Below are 16066 nucleotides of genomic sequence, written 5' to 3' on the forward strand. Positions count from 1 at the left end.
ATGGGTTTACACACTAATATATGTGATCACAAACTTATTAGAAACATGTAAGGCATGAATGTTTCTGCACATTTGATCAGCTGTGAACGTGCAAGAACTGCTTGTACCGGCCGACTTCACTGCACAGTTTTGATTTACTTTTCTTCAGCGTGTCGTTTTATACTGTTTTATCCCCACAAGAACAGGCCGTTTGCCTGCTTTTTGCATTGTTGCACCAGTTCTACATGATTGTGCAGGAGGGTACGTTGTCACTGTGCCACTATAGCAAGCAATTTACTTAATCTACTAGCTGTACAGTTAATTACCTTGCAGAGCAACTGTTCATACAGATGCAATAAGGATACAAAGTCCGCAACATAGTCGATGTTTATTGGTTTTTGTGCAAGAAAAAAAAAATTCTCCAGAGAAGAGGTGCAACTTAACGTGCATGTAATAGTTTATTCGAGCCACGGATTTAATGCTATCGTAGCAAATTCATTACGATAGCCTACACTTTTGCTCTGTCAAATTTAATAAGAGGCAAGATGAGCTTTCAAGATGCATCGGGAAATTCATGCTTGAAAACCGACAAGAAAATGCAACTGAACGGTACCGCGTTCAGCGCAACGTTGAAATTTCGGGTACTTTGCTGTCTTGTCATTTGCCCTTGCCGAGGTTGAAATAATTCAAGCTGCTCCGTAAGCGCGATTTTTCTATGCTACTCAACAAAACATTGTAGCAACCTCGTCGTCTGCTGGGGATCGAACATCTCTAGCTAGCACTGACAACTCGCAAAGGCGCACGAAGCAAACGTGAAAATGCACTTCATTTGCTGTGTAGCGTGTCAACAAACGCATAGCAATAGGAGAATGCAATCTGTACAAGTTTTTTATTCTCCCTTAATTCGCGCACGTACCTAATTCGACGATCCACGTTTCCGCGATTGCACTTGTCGTGCGAGACGCCATCAAAACAAACCGGCGAAATAGCTCCGTTGACAGCTCTCCGCGCAATTTCGACGGAAAATCGCAGCGATCGGTGCGACGGTGCGACTGTGCGACCAACCGGTTGGTCGCAGCCGAAAATCGGGGGGACGGCACTGCGACTGCGATTTTCATCGCAAACGACGGAAATCGCACTTCCGGTGCGACGAAAATCGCATCATGTGAAACAGGCTTAACGCCGGAGACCAGGTAATGATCCTCAAACCTTCAAGAAAGAACAAGCTTGAAGTTCACTGGGACGGGCCCGTTAAAGTGTTGCACAAACTTTCAGATACTAACTATGCTTTGAGAATGCCCGGTCGCAGGAAGGAAGTGAGGATATATCACTGTAATTTGATGAAGCCGTATGTAGAGCGGAGCGGAGTCGTTAACTATACCGTCAAAGAGCCGGATGGCATTGGTACCAAGTTTAAGGAGTATAGGACGACCTCCAACTCTGAAATCGGCCTAGAAGAAGTAGTAGAACACTCGGTAAGCTCGCACGCTCTAAGACCCGAGCAGCTAGATGAGCTAAAAGGGGTGTTAGGGGAATATATCGACAGATTCAGCGATCGGCCGGGTAGAACCGAACTGATAACGCATGAAATTGAGCTGACCTCTACCGAACCAGTAAGATCAAAACCTTACAGGGTGTCTCCAAGACAGAGAGAGATTATGGAGGCAGAGATACAGCGCATGCTAGAGTTGGGAGTTATTGAGCCCGCTGAGAGTGACTACACGTCACCGCTAATACTCGTAAAAACCCCTAACAAGGACCCTCGTCCGTGTGTTGACTACAGGAAGTTAAATGCGATCACTAGGGATCAGCTGTACCCGATACCCAACATTGAGGAACGAATTGAAAGAGTTAGCGCTGCTAAATACATTTCAACTATAGATCTCGTGCGGGGGTACTGGCAAGTTCCCCTTTCAGAAAGTGCCAGCCGCTATGCCGCATTCATCTCGCCTGTAGGCACTTTTCGCCCTCTCGCACTCAGCTTCGGGCTGAAGAACGCGCCGTTTAGCTTCTCTAAGTTAATGGATATTGTCCTAAAGGACTTGCAGGAGTTCGCCTTACCTTATCTTGATGATGTGGCCATTTTTTCGGACAGCTGGGAACAACACGTATCGCACCTCAAACAGGTGTTCTCACGGTTGAGGGAAGCCGGCTTAACGATGAAAGCGGAAAAGTGTAAGTTTGGTTGTTCGCAGGTTACTTATCTGGGCCATGTTGTCGGTCAGGGCATGAGACGGCCGGCTGAGCTGAAAATAGCGCCGATTGGAGATTTTTCTCAGCCGCGCACGAAAACGGACCTTCGTTCATTTTTGGGACTTGTGGGGTACTATCAACGGTACATTCCGAATTACTCGCAATTGGCAAGTCCATTAACAGACGCCCTCCGAAAGGGAGCACCGAGTAACGTACACTGGGATAAGGACAGAGAGAACGCTTTTCAAAGTTTGAAAACGCTATTGGTTTCTCACCCTGTGCTTCGCGCGCCAGACTACACAAAGGAATTCATAGTTCAATGCGACGCAAGCGACAGAGGTATGGGCGTGGTACTTAGTCAGGTCGGCGACGATAACGAGGAGCATCCTATCCTCTACGCCAGCCGTAAACTAAATGTAAGAGAGGAAGCCTACAGCGCTTCAGACAAGGAATGCGCTTGTTTGGTTTGGGCCGCCCAGAAGTTGTCATGTTACTTGTACGGAGCGAAGTTCATCTTCGAGACCGACCACTGTCCTCTGACGTGGCTCAATCAAATGTCACAAAAACGGCCGCTTGCTCCGATGGAGCCTCACTCTCCAAGAGTACAACTTCTCCGTTAGATATAAGAAGGGAAAGTTGCATAGCAATGCGGATGGTTTGAGCAGGCTAATTTGAATTCAGCGTTTGGGGGTCCCGCCTAAATTTTAGGGTTACTAGTGTTAATTTTATTAAGCGAAGAAGATCCCCTCTCATTTGGCAGGATTCCCTCCATGATTGCTGAATGTGTCAGCAGGAATTTGCTTCAGAAATTGGCATAGCGAAATGCAGCATTTTTTGTTTGCTTCTGCACTTATGTTGTTGTTGTTGTTTTTTTTTTTGAAGCCTAGCGAGTCTAAAGTGATAGCCAATGCACGCCATCTCGGCGCAGAGCCGTGTTGTGGGGTTCATTTTGCAGTTGCCTGTCCTTGTTGGATGTTTTGGGGCGGTGACATCAATGCACAAGTGGTCGCTGCGAGCCAAGACATCAATCCCCCCCTGACCAGCAGCCGTTCTCTTCCTGCCTAGCGGTTGTCAGCGCTAGACAGTCGAGATTTTTCGGGCCATGGAGGCGCTGTCAAGAATGGCGAGCCGCTAAGCAAGATTGCCACCTTGCCACCCGTTTATATAATCGGCAGTTGAAGGCACCTGAACTCCAGAGATCTTGCGACTTTTTGCGTGCATGTAGGCGAAGTTCCCTGGCAGCGTCAGACCTCGCCAAAGGTATGGAACGCGTCTGGGTATCTTCGTGGGCAGACCGGGCAGCCTTGTCTGCTAGGTTGTTGCCGACAATGCCACAGTGAGCAGGAATCCATTGAAATGTAATGGTGTGCCCTCTTTCCAGAGCATGGTGGTGCACTTCCCTGATGTCAGATATCATCTGCTCGTATACTCTGTGACGTAATGCAGACTTGATGCTGTGAAGCGCTGCCTTAGAGTCACAAAATACGACCCATTTCTCCGTGGGCTCTTCGGTGACGTACATCATAGCGGCATGGAGAGCTGCAAGTTCTGCCGATGTCGATGTAGTCGTGTGCGACAATTTGAATTTAACTGTAACCTTCTTGGCTGGAACGACGAATGCGGCAGTTGAGCTGGCACGTGAGGTCGAACCCTCGGTATATATATGTATGCGGTCATGATACTTCTGGTGTAGTAATAGGAGCGTAAGTTGCTTCAGAGCCAGCGATGGATGATTGGACTTTTTTGTAATTCCAGGAATATCAAAATTCACTTGAGGCTGTCGTAGGCACCACAGGGGAGATGAGGGCTTTGTCGCCGGTGTAAAAGATGACGGTATGCACTCTTGATGAGCGCTAATCACTCTTGAAAAGGTCGCTCCAGGTCTTTCGGCTGGTAGGGAGGTCAAATGATGGTTGGGGATCCTTGACAGATGGCGAATGTGCGCTCTGAGAGAGTCGACAACTACGTGTGTCTGGAGCATATGGTCCCCAGCGATGGCAATTGTTGCTGCCGTTGACGTGCACCGAGGCAGCCCTAAACACGTGCGTAGGGCTTGACCTTGTATGCTCTCCAAGGCGCGAAAGTTCGTCTTGCATGCATTTGACAACACTGGTAGACTGTAACGTAGGAGTCCGAGAAACAGTACACTGTAGAGCTGCATCATAGAACGGACTGATGTACCCCAGTTTTTGCCGCAGAGAAATTTAAAGACGTGAGCAATGGCAACCAATTTCTTCTTTAGATAGACGCAGTGAGGGCTCCACGAGAGGTTGCGGTCAATTATTACACCCAGAAAGCGATGTGTCTTAGAATAGGATACCGCTTGACCATTAATTGAAACAGGATACGATGACATTTGTTTGCGCGTAAAGCCAACCAATGCGCACTTTTCAGTAGACAGGCTGAGGCCTTGTTCTCGTAGATAAGATGCCGTCATGGTTGCCGCCCGCTGGAGCCTGGCTCGTACCTGAGGTCGTGTCACTGCAGAAGCCCAGATGCAAATGTCGTCGGCGTATAGTGAGACGTGAACTGACCGCGGTAGGTACTCCGCTAGTCCTACCAAGACGAGGTTGAACAGAATGGGGCTCAACACTCCACCCTGCGGCACACCATGCCTGATGTAATGTCCCGAAGTTGGGCCGTCTTCAGTCTCTAAGAAAAAGCACCTCTCAGTTAAATAGTCCCGAATCCATTGATACATCCGGCCACCAACTCCAACAGCCTCAAGGGAGTTCAGTATGGCCTCATGGGCGACGTTGTCATATGCTCCTTTAATATCTAGAAAAAGTGCCACTGATAGGCGCTTGAGGCTTTTTTGATTTTGGACCCAGGTTACGAGGTCAATGACGTTGTCGATGGACGAGCGACCTCGACGAAAGCCCGTCATGGCGTCCGGATAGATGTTGAATCGCTCTATAGGTACCATTCCAGGCGAGCAAGAATCATTCTTTCCATCAGTTTACCGACGCAGCTCGAAAGCGCAATCGGACGGTATGATGAGAGCTCAAGCGGAGACTTTCCAGGTTTCAGAATGGGGATCAAGCGGCTCGATTTCCATTGTCTAGGAACGGCGCCATTCTGCCAAGACTCATTGTAGTAGCTGAGCAGCTCGTCACGTGCGTCATGTCCAAGGTGGCATAGGGCAGCATACGTGATGCCATCAGGTCCTGGTGACGACGAACGCCTGCAGGTCGCCAACGCAGCATCGAGCTCTTCGAGTGAAAAGAGCACGTTCATTTCTGGTACACGTGCCTCAGGGATGTCATTCAATGCTGCGTCAGTAATGGTGGCCGCGGACCCAGCAACCCGTGCACAGAACTCTTCACCCACTTGAAGTTCCGAGCGGAGTTGGTATAGGGTCAGAGCAGCAAAGGGCTTCCTTTGATGCGGAGATGAGCGAAGTCCCCTAACAGTTCTCCATATGTGCGAGAGCGATTTTCTGGGATCAAGCGACTGACAGAAAGTTTTCCATCGCTTGTCATCCAGTTTATCTATACGACGCTGTACTTTCTTCTGTATGCGTCGTGAAGCCCTCAGATCCAAGACGGACTTCGTGCGCCGATACCTCCTCTCCGCCCGTCGGCGTTCCGCACGAAGCCTCTCCAGTTCCATATCTAAGTCTGTTCGCCTTGCTGACCTTGTGAGCGAGCAGATGGATGTTTTCAATGTCTCTGCGATTGCATCTTCGATGGTGTGTGAAAGGCGTTCTCGACATGCGTCATCCATATCCTTCTTAAACTTTGTCCAATCAACTGTACGCAAGACAGTAGAGGAGCGTTGCTCAACTCCTCTAATCTTTATGTAGGTTGGAATATGGTCACTTCCATGTGTTTCAATGTCCGTGAACCAGTCGACGCTCGAGGCAAAGCGCCGTGACACCAAAGTTAAGTCCAAGCAGCTACTATAGGTGGTGCCTCGCAAAAACGTAGGGCTGCCGTCATTCACACAGCACAAATCATGGTCGGCAGCAAAGGAGGCGAGACTCTTGCCTTTGGAATCAATTTTAGTGCTTCCCCATAGCTGGTGATGCGCGTTGAAGTCACCTGTGATAACCCAGGGGCCATTGTTCATCAATAATATTTTCTTGAGTCGTTCACCGTCAAAGTGACCCGCTGGGGATATATAGGCTCCAATTAGTGTGAATGACACATCTTTCTTTTGGATATTCAGGCAGACATATTGGTTGTCGTCGTGAGGCTCTACCGCGTTAGCGACATATGTAAAGTCCGTGCGGATGTAGATGATTACTTTCGCGCTCGCACCGCATGTGGACGGGACGAAAGATTCGTAACCGGACAGTCTGAGTGGTGTTGACGTATTTGGCTCGCAAATGACCAGTATGGGAAAGCGATGTGTAAAAATGAATTGGCGAAAGTCTGCTATGCGCGTCCTTAGACTCCTAGCATTCCACTGAAAGATCGACGCACCTTTAACTTCAGTGCGGAAGGGGACTATTGGGCGAGCCATGATACTTAAACGATGCTAGCAAGCACTGGATTTAGTGCATCCAGTATTTGCAGAGCACTTCTAGCTGCTGGGGTTTGCAGCTTGTTCAGTAAGATGCGCATTGTATTAATTAGCGATTGCAGCATATCAGCCACCTGCTTGTCTTGGTCGCACAAATCACGGACAGTAGACTTCGGGGGTTGTCCAGCAAAATTTTGCTGTGATTCTGTCGGTGGATGCTGTCGTTTCGGTAGAGCCGGCCAAGATTCTGCAGGTGTGGTCTTCTCAGTTGCCTTGTTCTGCGCGGTCCTTTCGACAGTGTCTGGCCCGGGCGGCAGAGGAGGAGGAAGTGTTGTAGGAAGTGGCATGCGCGTCGCAGAGATAACAGCCTTCCTTGAGGGGCGCCGGCGACGGGAACGTCGCTTCCTGACTTTTTCGGCGGCTTCGCGATGAGAGGAATGATCTCTCGCCATCTCTTTCAAGATAGCCATTTCCTTCCTAATAAGCGGGCATTTCCTCGAGGAAGCTTCGTGTGACCGTCCGCAGTATGAATACTTCATCACAGTCGCGCCACATTTATCTGCAGCGTGGGGCTCGGCGCAACGGGGGCATGCTGGCTGATTTTCGCAGACGCTGCTCACGTGCCCCAGTCTCATGCATTTGCGGCACTGAAGAGGTTTCTGAATGAAAGGCCGCACTGCATGTCTGAAGTGTCCCACCTTAACATGCGAGGGTATATATTTACCCTTGAATGCAATCTTCACGCAGCGTGAACTGCCTAGCCGCTTAATATCAACAATGACCTCATCATTGGCTGGCTTGATAAGAATCGGCAAGTCGTTATTAAGGATGGCGACGTCTACGTCGTAGATAACGCCACTGACTACGTCAGATCCCAGAGGGATGTAAGAGCGCACCTGAATGCCATCGATGTCCGTTACGCTGCGTAGAGTGTTCAGAGCAGCCGCATGTTGGACATCAACCGCCAGTAGATTTTTCCGAGTGTTGACTCGAATGTCCAATATTTCATTTGGCACCAGGGCTTCCAGTGACATCGACACAGATTGCCTGTTGAGTAGCTTCATGTTGACGGTGGGAAGCAAGGGCACAAATATGATGGTATTGGCGTCCGGCCTCTGCGTGTGTCTTACTGTTTGCATGCTTGACGATGAGGACGTCCTGGTGTTTCTTCTCTTCGCTCTGCGGCTCTGCACCAGCTGGAAGTCGTCATCGGAAGTGTCCTCACTGCTGAGAGAGTAGACATGGGTGTCCTCGCTGTCGCTGTCGCTCTGCTGACCGTTCCGCTTCCTGGAGGCGGCCGCCGCTGACGCCGCCGTCGCCGGCAGACGTGCAGGGTCGTCCACTTCCATCACGACCGAGCAGGGAGTGAGGACCAGCAGATGAACTTAGAATTTCACAGAAATAAACTGGAGCAAGGAAGAACAGCTCTGTGTCAAAAACACTTCGTCGTCGTCCTACGGCTACAAGTGCCATCTAGCCTTTCCCGCGGTGAAGCAACCTTGCTGTACCGCTTGTGGCTGGGAGTAGCATTCACAAACTCATATTCCTTTCGTTTGGGAATGACCGAGAGCCCGATGTGCGATTACTGTGGGTGCGAGGAGACCATCGAGCACCTATTGTGTACTTGCCCCCACTACGATGTGCAACGCCTCTCTCTGCAGGAAACTTTACACCAACTAGACTTACGACCTTTCACCGAGTCGAAGATACTCGGACCGTGGCCACACCCGTCACTGGCACGAAAAGCGAATCGTGCATTACTGCAATACTTGAGGTACACCGGTTTAAGAGACCGTTTATAGTGTCCCTGTGCATAGTGTCCCTCCCACACGTACTCTGTGCTTACTCTCTCCCTTTCTTCTTCTTTCTATTCCCCTTTCCCCGACCCCCAGTGTAGGGTAGCAAACCGGATACTCTTCTGGTTGACCTCCCTACCTTTCCTGTCCTTGCTTTCTCTCTCTCTTGCCACCCGATTACGACAAGGGGTGCAAGACGCGCACCTCTCCCTCTCCGTCGCTGCAGCTGGGAGGCGTTCAAAGAAGCGGCCTTTGCGTTGGAATCCGCCGCCTTCCTCCAGCCCCTTCGACATTGTGACGGAACTAGTTCGGTGCGTGAACAATGATTCCGGAGTTCCCCAACGCGGAGCTGATTTGACACGCATGGACAAGCTGCCGCGGGAACGACGTATTTTTGTGCTTCTCACGGTTCGGAGTGGCACGGAACAACGAGCGACCCTCGAGCGGCAACGACAGTTCCCGGAACGGCACCCGCCAACGCCGTCGTCGGGCATCAGAGCGCGGTTGCCTTTGTGTACGTAAACTGTTCTGCAGAGCAGCGGCGCGTTGGTGATGAGTAAACGAACAGTCGCCGCGTCGTAGGACCGGCGGATCGAGTGTATAAAAACTGTGGTTGTGCGAATGCAGAGAACACTTCTCTTGAGCAGTCATGTTAGACTGAGTCACTTCTCTCATGCAGTCATGTTGGACTGATACTCTTTTTCTCAAGCAGTCATGTTAGACTGAGTTAATTTCTGTAAATAAACCCCTTTTCCTCGTTCTCGATGAGAAATAGTTCTTCACTTCATCAACGATCTCAGCGTAAATAAGTTGGACGACGGCATGGGCCAGCTACCTCCGAATTCATGCCGTACTCCAATCTTGGCAAAGGACCACGGACGATGGGATTGAGCCCCCAATCCTGACACCCTGTAGATTATATCTAGATCTGCAAGGCGAGTACCCTCGTCTGAATTATTTGCCAGGTGACCCGGTGAAGTGTGCAGGCGGGACCTTTTCGGCGACGCGAAAGGATATAAAAGCACTAAGAGAGCGAAGACGCCTCTTATGCCACTACCACCGCGGCGTGGATATCCCGGCATATTTTCTCCTCCACGTGACCTTTTGATGCGGTCGCCAGATGTCGTTCGGGGCACTGGCATAGCGATTCAAGTACGCGGAGAGCGAACGCCTGCTGCAGTGTACATAGGTTCACCGCCCCCTGTTCAAAAGCGTACTTGAGCTTGCAGTCTTCGTATAGCGACACGCACTGGGGGTAGTTGAATCACTGAGGGATCCAAGATTGATGGACGGAAGAAGATGCCTCCCCGCGATGCATCGCTTTCTGGACTGACGCACCACTCGTCTGAGTCGGCGTTATGACACACTGCGCGGCGCGCGCGTATTATGCGAAGTGAAAAAAAAAAAGGAGAGAGAAACGCAGCTTGGCCTTTGTCGCTGCCGAAGCGGAGAAAGGGCCACCGAAACAAAGGCTACGCAATATCTCCGTGGACGTCTCCCGCCCGCCCTTCTCGCGGCGTCGGTCCCCTTTGAGCGGCGCGCAGCGCGTCACCTGTCGTGCTTGCGCCGTCATTTAAGCCGACTTTTCCCCGCTCTTTCTTTCCCCTGGCAACACGGGCAAGCGCGGTCGGCTTCGTCCTTTCATTTCCTCGTCCGGCCCGCGGCCAGCAGCTCGCGTCGGTGCGCGCGCTGAGAGAATGATCAGCGCCGCCTCGGCGAGTGCTCCGTTGGAGAGCGGCGGCAGCCGCGAAACGTCTTCGCAAGGTTCGCCGGCGGGCCGGCTGCAGCGGTGTCCACCGGCTGCCGCACGCCGTCAGCTGCGGTCATCGTCGTCGCCCCGCGCGCGGCGCCGCCCGCAGCCGCAGCGTCTCGCTCAGGTGCGGCGCGGCCACTCGTCGGCGTCGTCCGGCTTGACGGCTTCGGTGTCCGGCTGGTCGTGCGTCGTGCTCTCCCCGGCGTGCTTCGGCTGGACCCCCGCATTGTCGCTGCTGATCGACGAAGCTCCGCCGTTCGCCCTCGACGCGCAGCTCCTGTGGATTACCAACGCCGGTGGCGCCCGCCGCCGGAACGCAACACTGGTGTTCGGCTGCCTGCACCGGGGCCGCGCCGCGTGCGAGCGTGCTCTGGCTTCGCTGGTCGCCGGGCTGCGCGCGCTGGCGGCCCTCCTGAAGAGCGTGCTACGCACGCTCGTCCGCTTCAGCTACGGCTACGGCGCCAAGGTTCGCGACGCCTGCGCGGCCAGGTTGCGGACCTGCCTGCTCCACCTGCGGAAGGCACGGTAGGCGAGCCGGACGCGGTCGTCCTTTTGCAAATGGGTGGGTGAGCAGAAAAGCGGGGAGAGAGAGAGAATCGAGTACATCAAGTACGGCATTGTTGCGAGCACTTTCTTCTGGACGTGTAGCACACGGAGTAGACATGTCCTGTTGTGTGAGGGCAGCATTCTGGAGGTCTCGTGCAAAGGTGGGCTTGCTGGACGAGGTTTTCTTGCCATAGGTTAACGTGCGTAACAACTCGCAGAGAACGCGTGGCGAGAATGAGTGCAGAATTCTGTCTTGTTTGTTTGATGTACTGCCGGGTTTTTACCTGCGTTATTCCGCAGTGTTTGTGGTCTCCTCATGCGCCTTTTTCTCGTGGGTCCTATTTATATGTTTTCTGGCGCCGTTTGTGAACGCTACTCGGAGGCTTATTGCGCTGCACCGAAGTGCGACAATTCTACGTTGGCAAGAACTGTGATCTTAACCATTACGGTCACTTGCTCCTCGAAGCAGTCAAAATACCTCTCATAGCGTGCATGGCAGAGCATAAGGGCGCTTACGTCACACAGACGGTCTAGAGCGACGCCGAGTGCACTTCGTACTTCGTCTCACCTTTTGTCTCTATGCGCCGTTTTCTTGCGACCGAATTCGGCGACTCGATGCTATCCTATTTTCTCTTCACCTGAGAGAAAACTGACACCGTACCTTCATGTCACAATAGCGCCATCTGAGCGTATCTTCTATCTTGAGGCGGAAAAGAAATTATGCCTCAGGAGGAAAGTTCGTGAAGCTTTCCTTTCGCAGTTTCGCGTGTAATTTCTGTCGCTGACTTTTTTTTTTTTTCGCAGCGCGCACTTCTTGTTTTCAGCGCAGTTTAGAGTGTCTAATTCGCCGCGTAATGAGCGCAAGGAAACACTCCTTGTCGAGGCAGTTGCGCAAAGAGACGAGCAAGGTGCGTGATTAATCGTCGTTTTCCAAAACGTGCGGTGAGCACGCAGAGAACAAGCGTTGTGGACCGATGCTTCTTGTCTGTCTGGCCCCGACGTGAGTGGCCCCACGATATGTATATGCAGGGATGCCGCTTGCACGGCTGTTGCGTGGCGGTTGCGCAAGTCCTTTGTAATGGCAGCAGAGTAGCTGATCCGTGTTGTACACTGCAGAACCTCTCCGCAACCACCATCTGCCATGCCGCATCCCTCATTACGTTAGTGTGTGCATGCGCTCCCTTCAAGACGGTAGCTGCAGCCCGGCAACCTGTCATAGTGTGTTTGCATGACCACGACAAAAGAAGTTTTTGGCCTGAAATTTACCCGGCGGTTGAATTTGGACGGCCAGATATGTACTTGCGTGAGCTAGCCAGCGCAGCCATTGGTCGACTCGTCTTGGTGACGCTGTGGAAAGGGCATGCGAACGTGCATGGTGGTGTCGGATCGGCGGTGCGCAGCCAACAGATAAAAACTGGAGGCCGAATTCACAGAGCTTTCCGCTCTTAAGTGCTCCTTGCCATTGGCATGGTGGATTCGCGAATAATGTCTCTAGCATCAGGATTGGCTGGAAGAAATTTCTCTTACGAACAGTTATTGTGTAAGAACTATTCTTGAATACCGGCCCGGAAGATCTCGGCCCGTATTCACAAAGAGCTCTTACGCTATAATTTTTCGTAAGAGAAAATTTCAGTCAGTCCTGATGCTGGACATATTATTAGCGATGGCGGCCGGCCATTGACAATGAGTGCTTACGAATGGAAAGCTTTGTGAATGCGGCCCCTGTTCGCAAGCTCTACATGTCGGACTAAAGTTTTGCCTTTTGCGCTCATGTTACGCAGCCATTCGGGCGATCCGCCAGGTCTAGCTGGGCCATCGCCCCAGTTGGTTGAGTCAGCCCGGCCCGCTCGTCAAATGCGCAGACGAGGAAGGATCGGGTTGGAGGTTTGCAGCAACGAAGAACGCGGCGTTATGTTCGCGAGGCTCTGTTTTCTCCCCTTCGCGCAGGCTATCACTCTCCTTTTGTGATTGCCACCGTGCCCGATAAGACCCAGTGCACCGCTTGCAATACCTACTCGGGATAAGTGGCCATATTCGCGCACTACACTGCTGCGTCACGTTTATTATATTCTTTTCGTATCGCCGAGCAGTCAGTCAACGTGCACCCTTAAGGTCTCCAACCCGCCAATTAATGGTGGCTATCATGTCCCCTGACGTGGGCGTGCGTTCTATAATGCCTTACATACAGACGAGGTAATGAAAAACGGAAACGCGCGAAGGGGAAAGGTAAAGTTGCTGTTGGAAGCGCCCTTTTAAAGTCACCGTGCGGTCCGAGGTTGCAACTTCGCAACGTTCGAATCAGCCGTAGAAGTCCGTCAAGTTGTGTCTGCGGGTCGTTCGGGTGTCGGGGTCCGCGTACCGGAAAACGCTCTGTGAAAAGAAGAGTTAATAAAATGTTAGTATCTGTTACTTCTATTTGTTACTCACTTTATACGAGCCTTTCGTTGCGCGACAGACATATATACAATGTTAACATTGATTTATTAAATACGACTACCCTGTGCAACATTTTGTCGGTTCCCCTGGCTGCAGAGAGCTTCTACCAATATCAGCGACTCTCAGAGAACTATGTTTTGAAGTGCGGAACCACAGAGGGCAGGCATGTGTAGCGCGTTTTTGTAGGCTGAGCTTGTAATAAGTTCTGAGGTTGTCACCGCGCATATTTATGTACGCGGACCGTCACTATAGCTGCACGTTCTAAGATGCAGAGATAGTGATGCCGTCGCAGGATTGACTTGAAGGAATGAAAGCGCATGTGGCTTGTTCGAGAAAAGAAAGGAAGAAATAATTTATTGGGCCGTGGGCTTTTTGATTATTATTATTTTCGTGCATGATGTGTTCAAGACGAGCTGCGTCGTTATATTTCAAAACCAATTCTCGTTCTATACGCCTGCAAAAAATGTTTGCCATTGTGCGGGCAAGGGCATTGACATTAGTGTGACGCGCTTTGTTCTTTAAAGTATGACTAAGAGGTAGACATTTTTAGTGCAGGATATATAAGTGTAAAAACACACAAATGCAGGTGCGCACGATGCATGTCTGCTTTATCGAAGTCTTTATTAAGGTATGAAGCTGTGAAGAGGATCGTTTTTTCACTGCTTTCACTATTGGGAATGTCCAAACGTACGTTATCGCTCCAAGCGCATGTGCTTGGAACTGATGAGGGAAGTTGATAAAGAAAAGAAAAAAAGGTAATGGTTGATGGCGATCTATCTCAATAACCACAAAAGTGAACATAGGTCGTAGGCAGCATTCTGATCGTGACGCTTGCACATGGGATCCCATAAATGGCGCATTGCGCGCCTTTGCAGAGTTTCTTTATTACGCAGTATAGTCGGAAAGCGATGCAGCGCGCACACTCGCTTCTAGCATTTTGCTTAGTCAGTGCATTCTGACATGTTTGCTCGCTCGAAACTTCTGGGCGCTATTGTTCGGAGGTCATGCTTTTCGCAGCCCCGCCGTCTTGCGCAAAATGCGGCTAGCAGACTGCCCCTTCTAACGGTGTAGAGGACAGTATTTGTGTCTTTGTATGTGAGGGCGGTAGAGGACAGTTTCTCTGACCGCGGTCGGTTGTCGCATCCGAGCTGGAGCTTTTACACACCACGCCTGCTGCCAACCTCTCTTGTCGTCGCTAAGCTTCTGTCAAAACACGCGCAGCGCACGGTGTGTACGCATGATTTGACAGAAGATAAGCGTTCCGAGAAAATGATTTAATAGTGGCGCTAGTGCATGATAGAGGGGGGGGGGGGGTGTGCATCGATGGTAATAACATGCATCATGAGAGACTGCCAGTATAAGCAGTAACGTGCCGGATGCATCACGAGACACCTTTGGTGACTTTGACGGCGTTGCTTGGTGGCCTTGATAAAAACAGAACTATTACCGACGGCCGCCTAGGCCCACCTTTCGCGGGAATACGGACGCTGTCTGGTCTTGTAGAGCGTGAGGTACGCGCAACGAGCCGTTGCTCCGCACTGTCTGCGCCGACAACGCGCGGAGAAGGAACGCGCCTGGCCTTTGGCTGCGAGGGAATGAAGCGAGGGCTCTTCGTGAAGCAGTTAGTTTAATTATTTCTGGTCGTCTCGCCTTGAAAATTGAAACGAAAGCACTGTCTTTCATTCGCCTGGGTTGGCCCGCGATATAATATGGGAATGAAATGGAATATAAATAAGCATGGAGTCCCGTTTCTCGCAGACTGTGCAAAAGCGACTTATAAAATGGATCGTCCACGAACCATCGTTCGCAGTCTTCAGGTTGGTCACCTCTTCAACTTCACACCCGTAAGTGCACTTTCGCAGGATATCCGTGCCAGGGCACGTGCAAAGTGGATGAAGTTATTTTGTACATTGTAGATGCTGCTAGGAATAAATTCAGCCGCGCCTCTGCCGTGCTAAGATGTTGGGCACCTCCGCGGTGCTTCTCTTGCGGCGTACCCCTGTCGCCTATGCGAGGCACATCGCCTCGGAGACAACCGCTGCGGCCTTGATTTCTCCACTGGGAGCAGAGGAGGCATCGGCGCGAAGCAGTCGCCGTCGCGCCGCGCGCGGGCGCCTGGACGCATGTTGGCCGTGCGTGTGCGCGCGCACCGCCCGTGTGCATGCTCGGCGGCGCATGTCTGCGAGCTTCCTCGGCTGCAGCCAGCTGCGCTTGGCTGGTCGCGCTGATGGTGCGCATTCCGGATGAACGGCGAGGAAGAAGCGTCGGGCCCATTCACTGCCCGCAGTGCTAACGGGTGAGAATTCGCCGAGACGGACGCGTGCTGCAATTCTGGACGTTAACAAATACCGCAGTACATTGCAAAGTTCCCCAACTTGTCAAATCTGGTCGCCCCGCAGGGCTCTGATTTGCTTAAAATGTCCACATTGCAGAATTTGACAATGGCGGAATTCGACAATGTCCATAGTGGTAGGTCCCGACCCCGGCTGTTGTTAGATATGGAGCTGTTTCCTGCGATTACTTCGAGTTCCCCAGACCACATCGGATCGCAGCACAGCTAATTGAGGAATGCCGAAGCAGGAAAGCACATTCCAGAGGAGCGGCCGAGCAAACAAGTTTAAGGCAACAAGTTCACGTGCCAACAAGTCAACAAGGGAATATGTCAACAAGGGAATATGTCTAAGCCTTAGGTTGTGCTTATTCCTAAACGCACATCCATCATCTTGTTTTTTTTTTTCGAAGAAATATACCTTTTTAATCGTCTGGCTAGTCCGTCGAATTTTGTCGAGTTATGTGGACGACGACTCCCGCCTGTCGGGACATCTTTCAATTGTGCAGTTTAGGTTACTTTCTCTGCGATCGTGCATGGTCATGCCCTTACTTAAGTGCACGCGAT

At 51.4% G+C, this 16066-nt stretch overlaps 1 protein-coding gene across 2 annotated transcripts in view; it reads left to right on the forward strand.

Moving 5' to 3' along the window:
* The window catches only part of for (cGMP-dependent protein kinase for), a 237184-nt gene that overhangs the window by 86821 nt on the left and 134297 nt on the right, over nucleotides 1-16066 (forward strand). Inside the window, exon 1 of one of the 2 annotated variants that reach the window (XM_065432856.2) lies at nucleotides 10074-10713. The exons of the other annotated variant lie outside the window; for it this stretch is intronic. Coding sequence (XP_065288928.1) covers nucleotides 10133-10713 — 581 coding nt within the window. The 5' untranslated portion in view covers nucleotides 10074-10132. Of the gene's footprint in view, nucleotides 1-10073; nucleotides 10714-16066 lie in introns of those variants that run through there. 2 annotated transcript variants of the gene reach the window in all.

The sequence above is a fragment of the Dermacentor albipictus genome, chromosome 1 (assembly GCF_038994185.2).
Source record: "Dermacentor albipictus isolate Rhodes 1998 colony chromosome 1, USDA_Dalb.pri_finalv2, whole genome shotgun sequence".
In the NCBI taxonomy this organism is placed as follows: Eukaryota; Metazoa; Arthropoda; class Arachnida; order Ixodida; family Ixodidae; genus Dermacentor; species Dermacentor albipictus.